The sequence below is a fragment of the Micropterus salmoides genome, unplaced genomic scaffold, assembly GCF_014851395.1.
Source record: "Micropterus salmoides isolate LMB-PRFRI ecotype aquatic unplaced genomic scaffold, ASM1485139v1 Ms_hic_scaffold_13, whole genome shotgun sequence".
Lineage (NCBI taxonomy): Eukaryota > Metazoa > Chordata > Actinopteri > Centrarchiformes > Centrarchidae > Micropterus > Micropterus salmoides.
Genome location: NW_024040374.1, coordinates 13169515 through 13185512, shown reverse-complemented (window position 1 = coordinate 13185512; position 15998 = coordinate 13169515). Strand labels below are relative to the sequence as shown.

The following is a 15998-nucleotide window of genomic DNA, read 5'->3' as shown; positions in this document are numbered from 1 at the left end:
TAATATCTCCACCTTGCAGGCGGCAGCGGGGAGGGAAGGCTTAGCAGCTCGCTCACTTTCTTCCTTCACTGGCTGTGAAGTAGAGTCTGAGGTGTCAGGAGTTTTTTTTCCAATCCTCTCTCTCTCTCTCTCTCTCTCTCTTTTCACAGCGAATACATCTCTATAGTGGTTGAGTCTGTGCTTTACAGGGAACACTGTGTGTGCCTGATAAGAGGCTGAAAGCCGATATATACATCCTGGAGTGAGCCACAGATACACAGTCAGGGAGACAGTAAACAGATCACATACATTATGTTTCTAGGATTTACATGTGGTATATGATACAGAGGTGTTAGCGTAGGGTGATTTTAAAAGGCTGGTAACTTCTGTCTTTGAACCTAAGTGTTAGTGAGGATACATTTTAGCAACAAAATTAAAAAAGATGCCATGCCATGTATCATTTTGCTCCCAGATAAATTGAATTGACCCTTCCATCATTGTTGTGTCAAATAAATTATAAAAATAATTTCTGTCAACAGGCAATATGAAGAGAGTGACTTTATTCCGTCCAGCCATGTGTTGGGAGTATTTAAAATTGCACCACCAGACATGCTTTTACCTCTTCCCCTTTATAAAAAACGAGCAATTACTCTGGTTTGCTGACACCCTGAATACCAATACAAGAATGCCTCTTCTTTCCCTGACCCCCCTCCCCACAGACACATACACACACACACACACACACAAACTACTACGACCCTCCCTACCCAAACACCCCACTCACCCCCCTTATTCCCCTCCTCAAACACAAAGTTGGTCATGGTTGCCATGGCTACCACAGGAGTTCATAAATCCAGGCGCAGAGGGACTCATTCCTTGAAATTATCAGGAGGATTTTTTAGGATGAAGGATTTGGATGAAGGCGGTAGCGGGGATAGAGTGGGTGAGGCTGGGAGGAAGCCCGTCCCCTCTCCTCCACCACGTGCCGCAGCTGAAACAGATGGTGCGGTGTGGATCTGCCATGCCACCGCGATCGCCTTCTGAGGACTGCTGCCATAAGGAGGCAGGTTAGTAGGAGATTTGGGGTGACAGTGTTTGGCGTGGGCTACAAAGGGAAGATGTAGGGAGGGAGAAAGTGCTTGGTGCTTTGGGCTGACACAAAGGTAAGCTGCTGTTATGTTCCTGTCTCTGTGATTTAGTGCCCATGTGGTGCAAGAAGTGGAAGGCAAAGGTAGTTTTCAGGTTCTGGCTTTCAGCACCATGCTGCGCCACATCATGCGGTGCCTTTTAGTTTTGATGATAAACTACATCAATGGTTATGTCATTCAGTGAATGTGTCTGACTATATTTCTCCCACATGAACCAAAATGCATCTTAATAAATGGATGTTTTATATCTGTGCTCAACTCTTGAATTCTTTCTGTTCTGCATTCATGATCAAATATGATTACCACATTAAGTTGGGGAAAAAAAATTATACCATTGCCCAGACCAGCATCAGATTCTTTTTTTTTATTATTGTGCACATCTGGATAACATTTGCTTGTAAATCAGCTAAACAAAACACAAACGGAAACTCAACCTTTTCTATTTCCACCCTTATAATTTCACTGTGGAATATTTCATCTTACCTTGTTGTCAGAATTTGTTTTGCCCGAATCAAGGGTTTGTTGTGTGTTTTTACACTTCTTCTTTAAATTAATGCCAAAAAGCAGCAAGGAGGAACAACAACATTGTCTTTGTGACAAGAAACAACATGTTTTTTTGGCCAGTGTTTTCCTAAGTTTGAGAAACCATCCGATTAACCTCGGAACCCATCAGCTATTGTCTGACAACGATTAACCTCCTGGGACAACCGCCAATGTTCAGGGGCTTCCGGTGAAGCCAGCAGATTTCCGGATAACAGATAATGGATTTCTAGGCCAAGACTTCCTGTTCCATGGCCGGTCATTGTTAACAGTCATATTAGCAATCTTGGAACCCATTGGTTATCGTCTTACCAAGATTGACAAAAAGCTAAATCGCCATCAGACGATAGCTGATTCATCCAACGCGTTCCGCCTCTTTTTCTCTCCACACAGAATTTTTACCTTCATGCAACCAAAGCACTCTCAAACATGATTGGCCAATACTACTCACACTACAAACAGACTAAAGCAGAAATCAGAATGCTTCCAATACCAAAATCTTGTCCCTTGCTTACAGATTTTGCATTCATATGCAGATATCTGTTTATTGAGATTAAAGTGTTATCAAGAGGTGATTTATTTGTCACTGTCACTGTGACACGGTGAATGTGGGTGACACTGAAGGAGACACACATACATGTGTGATGCCATGAAATTTTATCTTTAAATGTAATGTACACCTTTTAGTTTTGGGTTGTGGGCATTGTCCCTCTCCCTGTCCCTCTTCTCCCTTGGCGACTACTAAAGTTTTGTATTATTTTGTCATCATCAAGCTGTAAGTGAAAACATAATTTGAGATCAATTACATCCATTCTGAAATCCTGTGCCAGGAGATGACAGGCCAGCCTCGGTGAGAACATTGTGTACAGGCCTCTGTGTGGCAGGGATGTAAGCGGGGTGGATACAGTGAGGAGGGATGGGGGAGGTTGGATTGTGGGGGTAAGAGAGGGGTGTAGGGGGTCATCAGTCTGAATACTCCTGAACACACCCTGACATGCTGTATCCGTCTGTCTCCCTCCCTCTTGCTGTCACATGCAAACTCTCATGCGCAAATTAGCCTCCCACATGCATCAAACCCATCTGCAGTCTGCCTTCTGCACATGCGTTAACAGCATAATCACATACACAAAAAAACATGAAACACACAACTGTAGCCTTTGATGCAGAGCCTCACACAAGTACACATATACACCGACTTTCCAGCACACACTATGCACTGTATGTACCAATACAATAGTCAAGATTTAGTTTATTGTTCTTTTCTTGAGTGCATCCACACATAAAAAACACTCTCTTGTAAACACACACACAGCTGCACACCCAGACACACCAGCCCCTCTCAATCAGTGGCCTAGAAGAATGGAGCCAGTGTACAGCACGGCAGCCAGCAGACAAGGGCAGGGCCTGGGTTTTGCAGGGGCATGTGTGTGTGGGATTTTATGTGTTGGGGGTGCAGAGGGCTTGGAAATGTGGGTAGGTTTTGGGAGGGGCCCCCGCCTATACGTCTGAAATGCATTTAAGTAAATAGACAGAGTCACAAATAGAATCAGAGACATTCTGGGAGTAATATTATGACAAACTGGGAGATCTGTGGTTGTATCTACTGTACAAAGCCCTTGAAGGATGTGTGAGTTGATCCTTACAGGCCAGTTTGGGAATAAATTATTAAAAAGCATGGATGCTTCCATGCTAAATTTAGTAGCTTGTCTAAAAGCAGCACTAAAAAGGTTTTGAGCAAAAAAACTGCTTTAAAAAAAAAAACTGAATGCAAATTGAAAATGTCATTGTCAGCTTGCCTTCTTGTCAGCTGAAACCAGCAAACACAACAAGTTAATACCCGATCTCAGCCTTAGGAAAAATATAGGGAATGCATAATTATTGTATTTCTGGGCACAGAAATACAATAATTCACATTCTGCACATTTGTTTGTAGAACTATCTGGACAATAATAAATTAGAGCATTGTATTCTTCTCAAAAAGAGAATCTGTTAAACTAGTAGGGGAACTATTTAGAGACTAACTAAAAGACTATTTGCCCTGAAATCCCACAAATGTTGCCTGAGTATATAATGAAATTTCAGTTTTGGTGAACTATGCCTTTAAAATCTCTTTTTCCCCTTGCTCTAATTTTTGAAGGTACTTTAGAGTCAGCCTCTTAAACTGTCATTCTTCTACTCCAACTGTGATTAAGATTATGAAACTAAATCTGACTTCACTATGTCAGTGTTTCTTTTAACCTCTAAGCCATTTAGCTGCACTCAGTATCCGAATCTGCTTACACTGAGTGAGCAGGTAGGATGTTACTGTATTTTGCTCAAGGACACCTCAGCAGGACTCTTTGCTGTGCCTCTCAGGGGGCCAAAACATGATGTTCACAGAGTTATATATCTAACCCCTTTCCACCCAGTTGCCCAGTATGTTACTTACTTCCTAAAAACTATAATCAGTAAGCATTTATTGCTCTAATGTACATTACTTAAATGTTCAGTGTGTAAGTTTTAGTGGCATCTAGTTGTGAGGGTTGCGAATTGCAACCTGATTACAATCAACAGCTCACTCACAGCTCAACCCTCCCTTTGCAAGTGTGTTGTGGCTAACACTCAAGACTCCTTTCACCTGCCAGTCATCATAAACTCTGGATTTAAAACTTCATACAACAAGGCCCAAACAAAGACGCGCTGAACGCAAATAGGTTAGCAACCTGAGGTAAGTAAACATGTTTAGCTCAGCACTGGCCATCTAACGTTAGCTTGCTACGGGAGGTTAACTCCAACTGTTGTTCGTTATGAAAAGATGAATGAGCATTTGTTTACTTGCCAAACTTGTGGTGGTCGATTAACTTTATCATTTACGTCCCGCCAACACATTAATCATTATCGTTGGCTGGAAAGAGGTTACAGCTTTATTGTTGATCATGTAACATGTACTTTACACTGGGTTTGAGAGTCAACAGGGTTTGTTGACTTACAGTAGTTTAAGCTGTCATTGATTGCATTGCACATTACATGGTTGTGCTCTGTAAGTTAAAAACAGGTTACAGCTTTATTGTTGACCATGTAACTTTACAGTTTTATTTAGTTAACTTTACAATGGGTTTAAGAGTCAACAGGGTTTGTTGACTTACAGTAGTTTATAAGCTGTAATTAATTGTAGACGCATTGTACATTAGGCTACATGGCTGTGCGCTGTAAGTTAAAAGCAGACTACAGGTTTATTGTTGATTATGCAACGTCACAGTTTCATTTAAATAACGTTACACTGGATTTGAGAGCCTGCGTTTGGTGTTGACTCACAGTATTTAATAAGCCATCAATAATTGCATTGTACATTACATGGTTGTGCTCTGTAAATGAAAAACTGATTAAAGTTACAGTATTCCTTATAGCTATGCAGTTTCATAAGCAGCCTGGATTAAACACAGTAGGTGATACAACATTCGTAATAACCACAAAGAGACTTGAGACTTGATTTGGACTCTAGCTCAAAGACTTGTGAGCATCTCTGTATATTACAGAGCTCATACAGTAATGTAAAGTAGTGCAAAGCTTCAAAGTTCATGAAACCCAGGTTCCGATTCAAGAAAGAAAACCACCAAACTGCAGGTGTTCTCTTACAACTGCTGTGTTGTACAACATTAATGGAGCGTAGATGGATATTTTTTCTCATTCAGTACTTCATACATTTTATCATCATCCGCATTCACATGTCATTGTGTGAAATTTGGAGAGGAATGAAGACACACAAAGTATGTGGAAGGCTGTTGTTTCCTCAAAGGGAGGGGCCAGGACTGTCTGTGTGGGAAAATTCTGGTTCAACCAATAAACCCAGATTTTCCAACTAGTACCAACCACTTGGAGAATGACGTTGTTGTTTTTTCCAAATTGTGTGTACCATCACTCCCATATGGCACTACTTTGCCAGAACAGTTTGTTGAATGAAAGGATTTGACTAAAACTTGCAGATGTGTCTTTGTGTTACTTTAAGATAAAAGGAAACAGTCACTTTTAATAATGTTTATCTAGGGTAGAATTATTTTTACTATGTTGTAAATGAGTCATTAACATTGAATTTGCTTTTAGATATAAAGATCAACTCCGAGGCTCTGTACTACTTATGTTTTATAACTCTGAATATATACCTTTGTAAGAAGGCTTATGTCAGATGAATTTGCACTGCCGCTTCCAATCATTCAGCCATTATGCCATCATCATCGTTTCACTCACTGCTCTTTTCTTTTCTTCCTTTTCACTCATCATTTTCTTTTCAGAGGAGCAGATGTGAATGAGTCTGCCTGTGTGCATGCACTGTTTGTGGTTGAAAATGTGTGTGTGTGGGGGGGGGGGGTTGAGAGGGAAGTTAGCCAACTAGCCATCTCTTTTGAAAACCAGAGGGCCTGGCTAACTCCAGTCTCCAACATGGCCGCCGTAAATCAGTGGGAGAAGGGGCTAAGTTAATTGCACAGGCATTTATGAAGGAGAAAGCCTTGATTTACTCCAAAAGCTTTACATCTCCCCTGTGGATGTGGAGTGATGAAAGGAGTGCAGCAAGGGAAAAGGGGAGGAGGGTTTTCGTGGTGGGGACAGTAATAGCACAAGCAGGGTGTGAACAAAGTTCACACCCTGCGCAGCATATTAGATAAGCTGATTGGTAAACTAGATTGTGGACAGATATGTATCTATTCCCTTGGGAACAGTTATTAAAACTTGATAGAAGTCCGAATGACTATGATTTTGAAGGGACACACAGAAATCCAGTGAACAAAGATTAGCATATATTTGCATAATGTATACTGTGAAACAAACTCTAGGCATGTAACAGTTACGTGCAGTGTATGTGTCTAGCCTTCCAGCATCACAAAGGTTTATGTATGAAATGTTCATAGAAAAGTAGACCCAGACAATAGAGGTGGACAGCATTATACTTTTTTTATGATACCCCTACAGTGTAGTAAGTAATTAAGTATTTTGAGAATTTAAGCAATTTCAGCCCACTGCATTTCAGAGGAAAATATTGTATAAGTGTGTTTGTTATTGGTTCCATTTAATTGACGTCAGCTTTTTATTCATGCAAAAGCTACAATAAGCTCATAAAACAATGACACACATTATTTGATTTACATTAACATAGTGCCGCCTGGACCACCTGAATCATTCCAGTAGGTCCATCAACTTCTCTAATGACTGACACCGCATTTTTTGACATATGACACTGATGATTTCGACTGTTGACTATAAAACATCTGGGTAAACTGGAGCTCTCCTGAAATGAAATCACATTTTTGGTGAATTATCTTCAGGAATAAGATGATCACACCATCAAATGAAAAACATAAATGGGCCCAGAGATGCAAGGTATATCACTGAAAGCGATTTTAAACAGTGTGAAAATGTTTAGGGTAAATGTTTTTTTAAGTCTTGACTAGGCTCCAACTTCATCTTCTCTTTGATAGCTACTTAAAGTCTATGTGTGAACATTTGGTTACCCATACTGTGCTTCCATCTTAGCTAATTAGTAGTGGTAACAAACTTTGGAAAAAGACACGCTACTATGTTGACCTCCACAAAAGAAGCCACAGTGAAGAAGTTTGAAGAGTTCCCATGCTTTCTGAACATCTGTTTTATCCACAGAGAGACAGATTAGCACTTAACCCCGCTTCTCCTCCACATTTAGCAGTGCCAGCTAGCGTCTAGCTCATGAGCTTCTTTCCTGTGTGATGATGCTATCGTGGTTTCGACTGCCTTTTTGGCAGCTGTGTGCTGCATACAGCCCTCTCTCTCACACACACGTACTCACACACACACAGTGAAGAAGGAGGTGGAAGTGGTAAGAAACCGTTGAGGCCGTGGTTTTGAAGGTAGGCCTATGTGGCTGATGATGGGAAACATTCGTTACAGTAGGGTAGAGGAGCTGTAGCCACGACATAGTAAAACAGGCTATTGGAGAATCAAGAAGACATTGGATATACAGTGCAAGACAAAGGAAGAAAAGTAGAAGAGAAAGCATTATTTTTACCACATGTTTTACTTGTGGCTTTTAGATGAATACGGGACATAGATTTTTTGTCTTCTGGTTTTACTCCAGTTAAATTATGTAAATCATCAGTAAAATTTCACCTTACATTTGTTTCCCTACGCATTCATATCAATAGCCATATAGATATATATGAAAACATAGTTCTACATCAGACACTTGACATTGTTTAGTTTGACAGTATACTCATTTGTTTTTTGCTGGAGCTCAACTTTTAGAAAACATCACTGGGGAATAAATTATAACATTTCACAGAAAGGCTAAACATGCAAAGGTTAAATACGCAAACTGAAATAAAAACACTGACATTTTGGCAAATATGCCTGTTTGCTTACCCAGAGAAAAAGTAAACACTGTGACATATATGGTTCAAAGAACAATAAAATTGTGTTGGTCTCTACATGACAAACTAAATATATGAGATGGTGTTGAAGAAATCACATCAGTATGATAGGCATCAGATGATCTGCATCATCTTAATCTGTGTATCCGGAGCAGTACATAGATATGTCAGGTGCTTTATGTGTTTAGCCTAGTTTCCTTAGGCTAAACCTATCGCTGATAGCTTTGGCACTGTGGAAATAAGGGTTGATTTCCTGAAGACTTTCTGATTTTTTTGCAGTTTGACTGCTTAAATAATTGTATGTATCTTGTTGGAACTACTAACATGTGGGAAGCACACAGACATGGGTTACCATGGCCTTATGCCAGTTTTATTGAGCTACCAAGGTGACATTGTTACACAGGAGATAACATGCAGGAGACTTACTGTATTTGTGAAGGTTTAAAACAACTTCCTCACTTGAGTAATTAAACCCAACACTGTTACAGGTTCCATGTGTAAAAGAGGGTTTTTATCATTGTTGAGTCCTGGAACTTGAACTACCAGTGACCTTCTCTGTTTCCGAAGGTCTTTAATTGTCAAGTGTATTGTTAAATATTTCAAATGTATATATGATTGTGTCTGTCAAATGACAATTATTTTGTCAAAGCAAGGTCTTACATCGCCTCCTGTCATTTTAAAAGTACCCTAATTTGTTCTCATTATGTGCAGTCAATTACTGTATGAGAAGAGTTGTCACTTCATTGACATGGTGGGTATGTCTTTGCAGAACAAAACTTCTGAAATGCCTCTTTTATATAGAGCTGTGACCTCAATAGAGAAATCTGCAATCCCTCTTCCTCCGCTAAGCGCTCCGTGTTCTCAGGTGCTTGAATCCCTTTAGTTTTACTCCAGAGGGGATTTGAACCGCATGAATATGGATGTGATGATGATGAACCCGATGATGAAGGTAGTTTGGTCTTCCTTCAGATAAGCAGTAATCGCATTTTGAGACCGTGGCGGCAGAGCTAGGTGTAAACTTGGCTTGGGGCATTATGCAGATGGGGGGTGCAGGGTATGAGTGTGTGTGTGTGTGTGTGTGTATGTATGTTTGTGTTTGTGTGTGAAGATGGGTTAGAGAATCACTCAGTGTAGCCATGAAACACTCACCATGAAAGGAGGCAGTGGGTGGGGTAGAGGATGTTATCTGAGCACACGTAATCCCAAACTAGGGATTGATCTCCTGACTCCTCCTCCCTTGCTCCTTTCTTCCTATCTCCTCTTCCTTCCTCCTCCTCACCCCAGAGTTTTTTGATTCCACTGAATGTTGCTTAGTGCTGACAAGGCAGCAGGATGAGGGGTTATAATTAGCCTAGATATCCTTGTTCATATTCAAATTTCACATCTAATCTCACCCCATATTTCTAACAAGGAAAGAGAATTGGCTTGCCTATTCTCATCAAAAGATGTGATAGGTCACATCACCTAGCAACAGAGTGATCCACCTCCCTCTGTATTTTTAATTCAATAGTTGCCGCTGCTGGTTCTGCATTGGTAAAGGTACTTGTACCTGCCCTGATACACTTGTGGTACTCTAACTGGTTAAAATATTCTTCCTCTCTTTCAAGGGCTTTATTTCATTTTCTAGCACTTCACAGCCCACATCATTGTTATATTACATTTAAAAAGCTTTATTTCAAGTTGAGAGCTGGTCAACTTTTTAGAGCTAGGTTCCTGAACCTTGGACCATGGATACTTTGGGTTAATATATAAACAATAATGATACTGTAGCTATTCTGCATATTTTTGTCCATTTTCAAAAGAGAATAAAATAGATTTTTGACATATTTTTGAAGTTCGAAGCCTCTGGTTGGGTGTTTCCCCTTTGTTCATATATATACATTTACAATACATTTATCCCTTCTATCAACAAGCCCATATATTGTTAGTTATGTACCTTTTATAAGTGATTTCTTAACTGCCGTTACTACATTAGGAAGGACCTAAGGGGTACATGCGAGCATCCGAGCGTCAGTCTGACTACAGAGACAGCACCGCATCAAGGCATGTCCACAAACACCATAAAACAACCGACTCCCAGCACAACACAGACTCCAACACAAACTCCAACAGAAACTTCATGTAAGGATAAAAAACAACAATAAAGTTTTATGTGTTGATCGCCCATCAGGCCAAACGAGAATCAGATAATGTCGGGTGAAGACAGTCAACATCAGAAAGGCTGATTGTTAGCTCGCCGGCTACCGCCAATCAGTTGCTAACGTTATCCGGTACAATATACTATTGTTGTAATGTGCGGTCTAACTGTTATAAAGTGTGGCAACAATCTCATTTATAGTATTCAGTCTAGCTCACTAAACGTTTCGTTATCATCCAGTACATTTAGCTGTGTTGACATTGCTGAGCCTCCAGTGAAAGATACACTGGAGGGCAAGCTAACGCCGATGTATCACGTCAGCTAAATGCAGTCAGTGTAACTTTATCATGTAGCGAGCATGGATTACTTATACCTCAAGCTGACAAAAATATTACTGTAATGTTTCCGTGTCTGTCTATAGCTGCTGTCACGCTGCCTTTTTTTCTGGGAGTATTGTGCCAATATGATCTCTGTATGAAAGCGGTTGTGTTTCAGATTATGCTCGCTCATGAGTTCAAGCAAGCACGCGTCCAAGCACACACCTGGTTGAAATCTTAAAACCGCACCGCTAGTGGCCGCTGAAAATTACATATTACTTTAAGTTTGTACTCACCTCAGAAAGTGAAATGTAGTTATCAACTACTTTCTCAGTGTCACTGATTATAGACATTACTTTTTGTTAATGTTAATTTAACACCTGCTCCTGTACAGTGTTCACCCTGCATTATATATGAAGAAAGAGGAGGGTCTAATTATCGTCAACTTTTTCCTCTTTCAATTCATCAGGTGTGGTGACAGTAAATGGCTGTCAAAGCTCACAGGAACAGGTAGCCCTCTCTCCAAACTGTCTGTTACCACATGATTTGAGTCACAATGTATGCTCAGAGTGTATCAATGTCCTTAAATCTACGATGTTTCAGAAACAAAACAAAATCAAAATCCTATTATAATTAATTATTACAAATTAAAACTTATATAATTGCCTCCTAATATATTTCAGAGCTGTTTACCAACACATTGCACACTTATTTTGTATTTAAATTTGTTGAAATAAAATCATATCAGCACAAACACCTTCACCCCCAGTTTATCTTTATCCTTAACAATTTACCATATTCCGTGCTGATATCAGGCCTATTTTATTCAGCACAGGGCTGATTCCTCTCTGAGGCAGGGGTTGTGTCACAAGAATGCAGTGAAGCTTGCTTGACGTGTATATAAAAAAAACACTCTGCTCCACTCACCTCAGGGTGTGTGGTGCATCCATGGCGTATGGCCTACATGCTCGCTCAAGCATAAGCCGATGTAGCCTCCGCCTCCCTGGTGCTGCAACTCAGAGTTTGTCATTTATCTCAGATGTTTTTAATGTGCTGGAAGAAAATTCAACGTTTCTGGACTGAGGATCAATCTTAATAGATATTTGTATGCATTACATGTATTAGAGTTAACTAGTGTGTTATGCATTTACACAGCGCCTTTAGTTGAGGGCGGCTCTTGAGCAACTTTGGATGAGTGCTACATTGGAATTTGCTTTATTTCTACCTCTCTTACACAACCACTACTGAGGACTGTGTCAGAGTCAATGCAGCCAGACAATAGTTTGATCTACATATCTGTGTTGCTAGAATATTAATTCATTAAAAGGGAGTGGTAGGTAAGAAAATAAGTGGTCAGGTAGACAGGTGTATTTCTTAGTTCAACACAGGAGCAAGTAGAGAAGGAACATATGGGGTAGAAGGGTGGGATTCAGAAGGGAGCACAGGTCATGAATTATTTCTTGAAAAGCTGAGTGTACTGGTTATGATGAAAAATAAGCAGAAAGAATTTTAAATTAACTAGTTTTCTCTTGTCTACTTTTTAATCTTATTTTACTTGAGCACAAGATGGATAGATATTTCCACAGAAGACACAGAAGTATGAGAAACATTATTATTGTTCAAGGCCATTTTTATTTTGTACCCAATTTTAGATGACTATCCTGATGCAAAAATTCTACCCATCCAGTTCTCCAATTAGGTCACACCATCCACTAAGAATGATTTACAAATGCTAATTGGGCAGTTTGTGATGAAAGCATGACATCTTGTCAGCATAGCTTAATTGGTATGGAAGTTTTTCTATAATCACAAGGTCACATGTTTATCATCCATCCTCAGCTCCAGTTTATTTGGGCACTAAGATGCCCCTCTGGAGTGCAATGTCATGTTAACCTCTTACATATAAAAAGACATATCATACAGGTGATGTGATTCCTTCAACACTATCTTATATATTTAGTTTGTCATGTAGAGACCAACGCAATTTAAGTGATTGTTATTTGAACCATATAGTCTGTCACAATGTTCACTTTTTGTTCCTGTTTGAAGCAGCATGATGAAAACTCCACATAGACCGAAGCCACCTTGTGACTTGGTCGGTGCCAGCTTAAATCTTGCTCACCCACTGATTGACAGCAACAACATTTCATGGTTGGAAGGCATTCATTTTGAGTGCTTTGTCTCAAGCTTGACCTATCACCGTCTCCTTCCCCCATGAAGTGCTTGAACATTTTTCATGATGTTTCATGTCATCTGAGAGTTTCTACTTTAGACATTCTTTCCTTATGCCGATTGTTTGACTGTCTATCACAGGAATAGGTCAGAAAAGACACTGTGGCTGGTTTAGGTCAAATATAGTTGGCACCACAAAGTGACATGGCCAATGGTTTGATTTCCAGTTGGCCTTAAACGGTATATCAGTGTTGGCTTAAACTGCTCACATTCTCAAACCATGAAAATGTCCCTTTTATTAAAGCCAGTTAACTCAACAAGTTGAGTTAGAGAAAATGTTTGCACAAATAAAACTTTAATTTACCAGTAAAGGTCCTTTGGTTGCAGTCATGTGCCTTGCTAAAGTGTTTCTGAAGATGATGATATTAGGGTGATCATTCGTCCTCTTTTTCCCGGACATTTTCTATTTTTGGGAGCTAGAAAATGCGTCCTGCTGGGATTTGTCAATCGCCTAAAATGTCTGGGGTTTGGATTGCTTTCTCCAGTCGGCATTCATTTTGTGCGTTTTTGTATTGCTTTGACCTTTCTCTTTAGGGGCCGCCTTCTCGCATGCTGCCATTGGTCGGTCACGTAGGCCTACACATCCTTCAGAAAACATTGGTCAAACTGCATCTCAATCATTACTCTCAGCACCACAGCTACAGCAAAGAGACAAAGCAGCAGCTTGCTTGTCAACAGTGGCACATGGCCCCTGAACAGCCTAAAAAAATGTCCAAATGCAGTGCTTGAAGTTGGCTGAACTCATTGAATGGTTATTGTTGTGGCGGCAGCCCGGCTGACGGTGAGTGTCCTGTTTTTTTTTCTCCTTTTTATCAGTTATTCTGCTTTTTCCTTGGTTTTCTGTTCCCTGCCTGCCTCCCTGTGTTTTCTTCCCTGTGTGTGCTCTCTCTCCCTCTGCTCCTGAGCCCAGCTAACGACCCGCACCTGCACCTCATCAGCCTGCCACACCTGCCAGTAGTCAACCTCATCCCTGCCTGTATTTCAACCCTGGTTCTCCACACCACTCTTGCTTGATCGTCGTTGATCCATACCGGTGCCACCTCCACGTTTCTTGTTTTTTCTCATATTTTCCCTGTGCTTTGTCTCTGTTATCTCTAACCCTGTCTGTTTCCCTCCCAGGTACACTCACCCTCGTCCTCCATTCAGTTGGCTGGGCTCATCCATTGGCCCTCTCCTCCTTGGACTTACCCCACGGCGTCCTCCCTGTTCTCCCCCGCTCCTCGCTTCCTCGGCCCCAGTGTGCCCCTGCCGCTAGCCCCCAGCCTGCCCCCATGCCTGCTAGCGTCGCTAGCCCCCAGCCTGTTCCCATGTCTGCGAGCGCTACTAGCACCCTGCCTGTCCCTTCTGGTGCCCGGCCTGCCTATTGTTCCCCGGGTCCGCCCGACACCACGCTTGACCCCTGTCGTCAGTTCGAGGGAACCTGCCTGGCCGTCTTCTCTGGGTTCCGTGGTGGCCATCGGAGGAGACGTGGCCATCACGGCTCCCGCCAACACGCACCACTCTCCCTAGTACCCCAGCCCGCTAGCGCCGCAGGCCCCCAGTCTGTCCCTGATCCCAGTCGGTTAGCCCCTAGCCTGTCCCTTGGCCTGATAGCGCCCCTAGCCTCCAACCTATCCCTCCTGATCCCCAGCCCGCTAGCCCCGCAAGCCCCCAGCCTGTCCCTGATCCCCTCCTCAACGGACGCCTCCCGGCGGCCTTCCCACTGGACTAGGTGGGGTTTGGCAGACGAACGTCGGGTCAGGAAAGGTCGTCTCGCCCCTTAGCCCATCCCTCGGGCCGCCCGCCCGAACTCTCTGGCTTGTCTCAGCCTGCTCCCCGGCCTTTTGGAGAGGTCGTCTCGCCTTGCTCCCCGGCCTCAGGAAAGGTCGTCTCGCCCCTTAGCCCAGCCCTCAGGCCGCCCGCCGGACCTCCCTGGCTCCCCTGCTCTGTCCTCGGGCACCCCGTCTAGCCCTATGTCTTCAGTTCAGCCCTGCGTCTTCAGTTCAGCCCTGCCAGTTCCCCCCTAACCCTTCCCAGTCCTGAAGCCCTCCCTGAATTCCCTGTTTTGTTTTGGACCCTGGACCCCCACCAGCCGGACCCCAGTGCGACTTCTTCCCCCTGACGTTCATCTGCCAAGCCCCACCTAGTCCAGTGGTAAGGCCGCCAGGAGGCGTCCTTTGAGGAGGGGGCCCTGTTGTGGTGCAGCCCGGCTGACGGTGAGTGTCCTGGTTTTTTTTCTCCTTTTTATCAGTTATTCTGCTTTTTCCTTGGTTTTCTGTTCCGTGCCTGCCTCCCTACGTTTTCTCCCCTGTGTGCTCTCTTCCTCTGCTCCTGAGCCCAGCCAACGACCTGCACCTCATCAGCCACCTCGTCAGCCTGGCACACCTGCCAGTAGTCAACCTCATCCCTGCCTGTATTTCAACCCCGGTTCTCCACACCACTCTTGCTTGATTGTCATTGCTCCATACCCGGTGCCACCTCCACGTTCAGGCTCTCATGTTGTTTTTTTTCTCACGTTCACCAGGTACACTCACCCTCGTCCTCCGTTCAGTTGGCTGGGCTCATCCATTGGCCCTCTCCTCCTCGGACTTCCCCCACGGCGTCCTCCCTGTTCTCCCCCGCTCCTCGCTTCCTCTGCCCCAGTGTTCCCCGGCTCCCTGGCCCCCAGTCTCCTTGGTTCCCCGTGCCTGTGTTTCCCCGACATCCACCTCTCCCTCCAGTCCTTCTACCCCTTTTTCCCCTCAATAAACCTCCTTCCCTCAGAGTGCTGCGTTTGGGTCCTCTCTGTCCCCACACCACCCTCGTAACAGTTATGATTATTGACAAGTTAGCATTAACAAATCTTAGACTAACCACCATGTAGACAATGATTTAATGAATGACAACAGATCATAATGAAACTGCTGTTGCTGGAATTAATATTACACTAGTGGTAAACTATAAACGATACTATTATCTGAAATTGTAATAACATTAGCCCAATCAAACTATAACAAGACAGAATTGTTTTTGGCTAAACAGTCTGTAAGCAGACGTTAGACAAATTGTAACCTAAAAATAAAGTAAATGGTCTGTACTTGTACAGACTACACGACTTTCAGCGTCGGCCGATGTCCATGCTGTTCACACTAAACAACTTGCCGTCTTGTGACGGGAGTCTTGAAGTCGTTGTGGCGTTCACACTACATAACTGATTGACAGGGGGTCACACACGAGCTTACAGTGACTGTCACCCGATGCTGGTCTCCAAACACGTGAAACGGGAAATGCTGCGAACCTACAGACAAAACAG

General features: G+C 42.7%; 1 protein-coding gene across 1 annotated transcript; it reads left to right on the top strand.

Moving 5' to 3' along the window:
- Positions 1-895: 895 nt before the first annotated feature.
- Positions 896-15258, top strand: LOC119901347 (BCL-6 corepressor-like protein 1). The gene is made up of 5 exons (XM_038716977.1): positions 896-1046; positions 1196-1259; positions 13498-13508; positions 13847-14922; positions 15231-15258. Exons 1-4 carry the CDS (start codon positions 896-898, stop codon positions 14488-14490), a joined length of 870 nt encoding a protein of 289 aa, XP_038572905.1. The 3' UTR covers positions 14491-14922; positions 15231-15258.
- Positions 15259-15998: the final 740 nt, after the last annotated feature.

Bases quoted from the DNA above. Each gene is read 5' to 3' on its own strand.
- LOC119901347 (XM_038716977.1), top strand. From the start codon at position 896: ATGAAGGCGGTAGCGGGGATAGAGTGGGTGAGGCTGGGAGGAAGCCCG. The intron at 1,047-1,195 runs GTTAGTAGGAGA...ATGTGGTGCAAG, and splicing joins CTGCTGCCATAAGGAGGCAG to AAGTGGAAGGCAAAGGTAGT.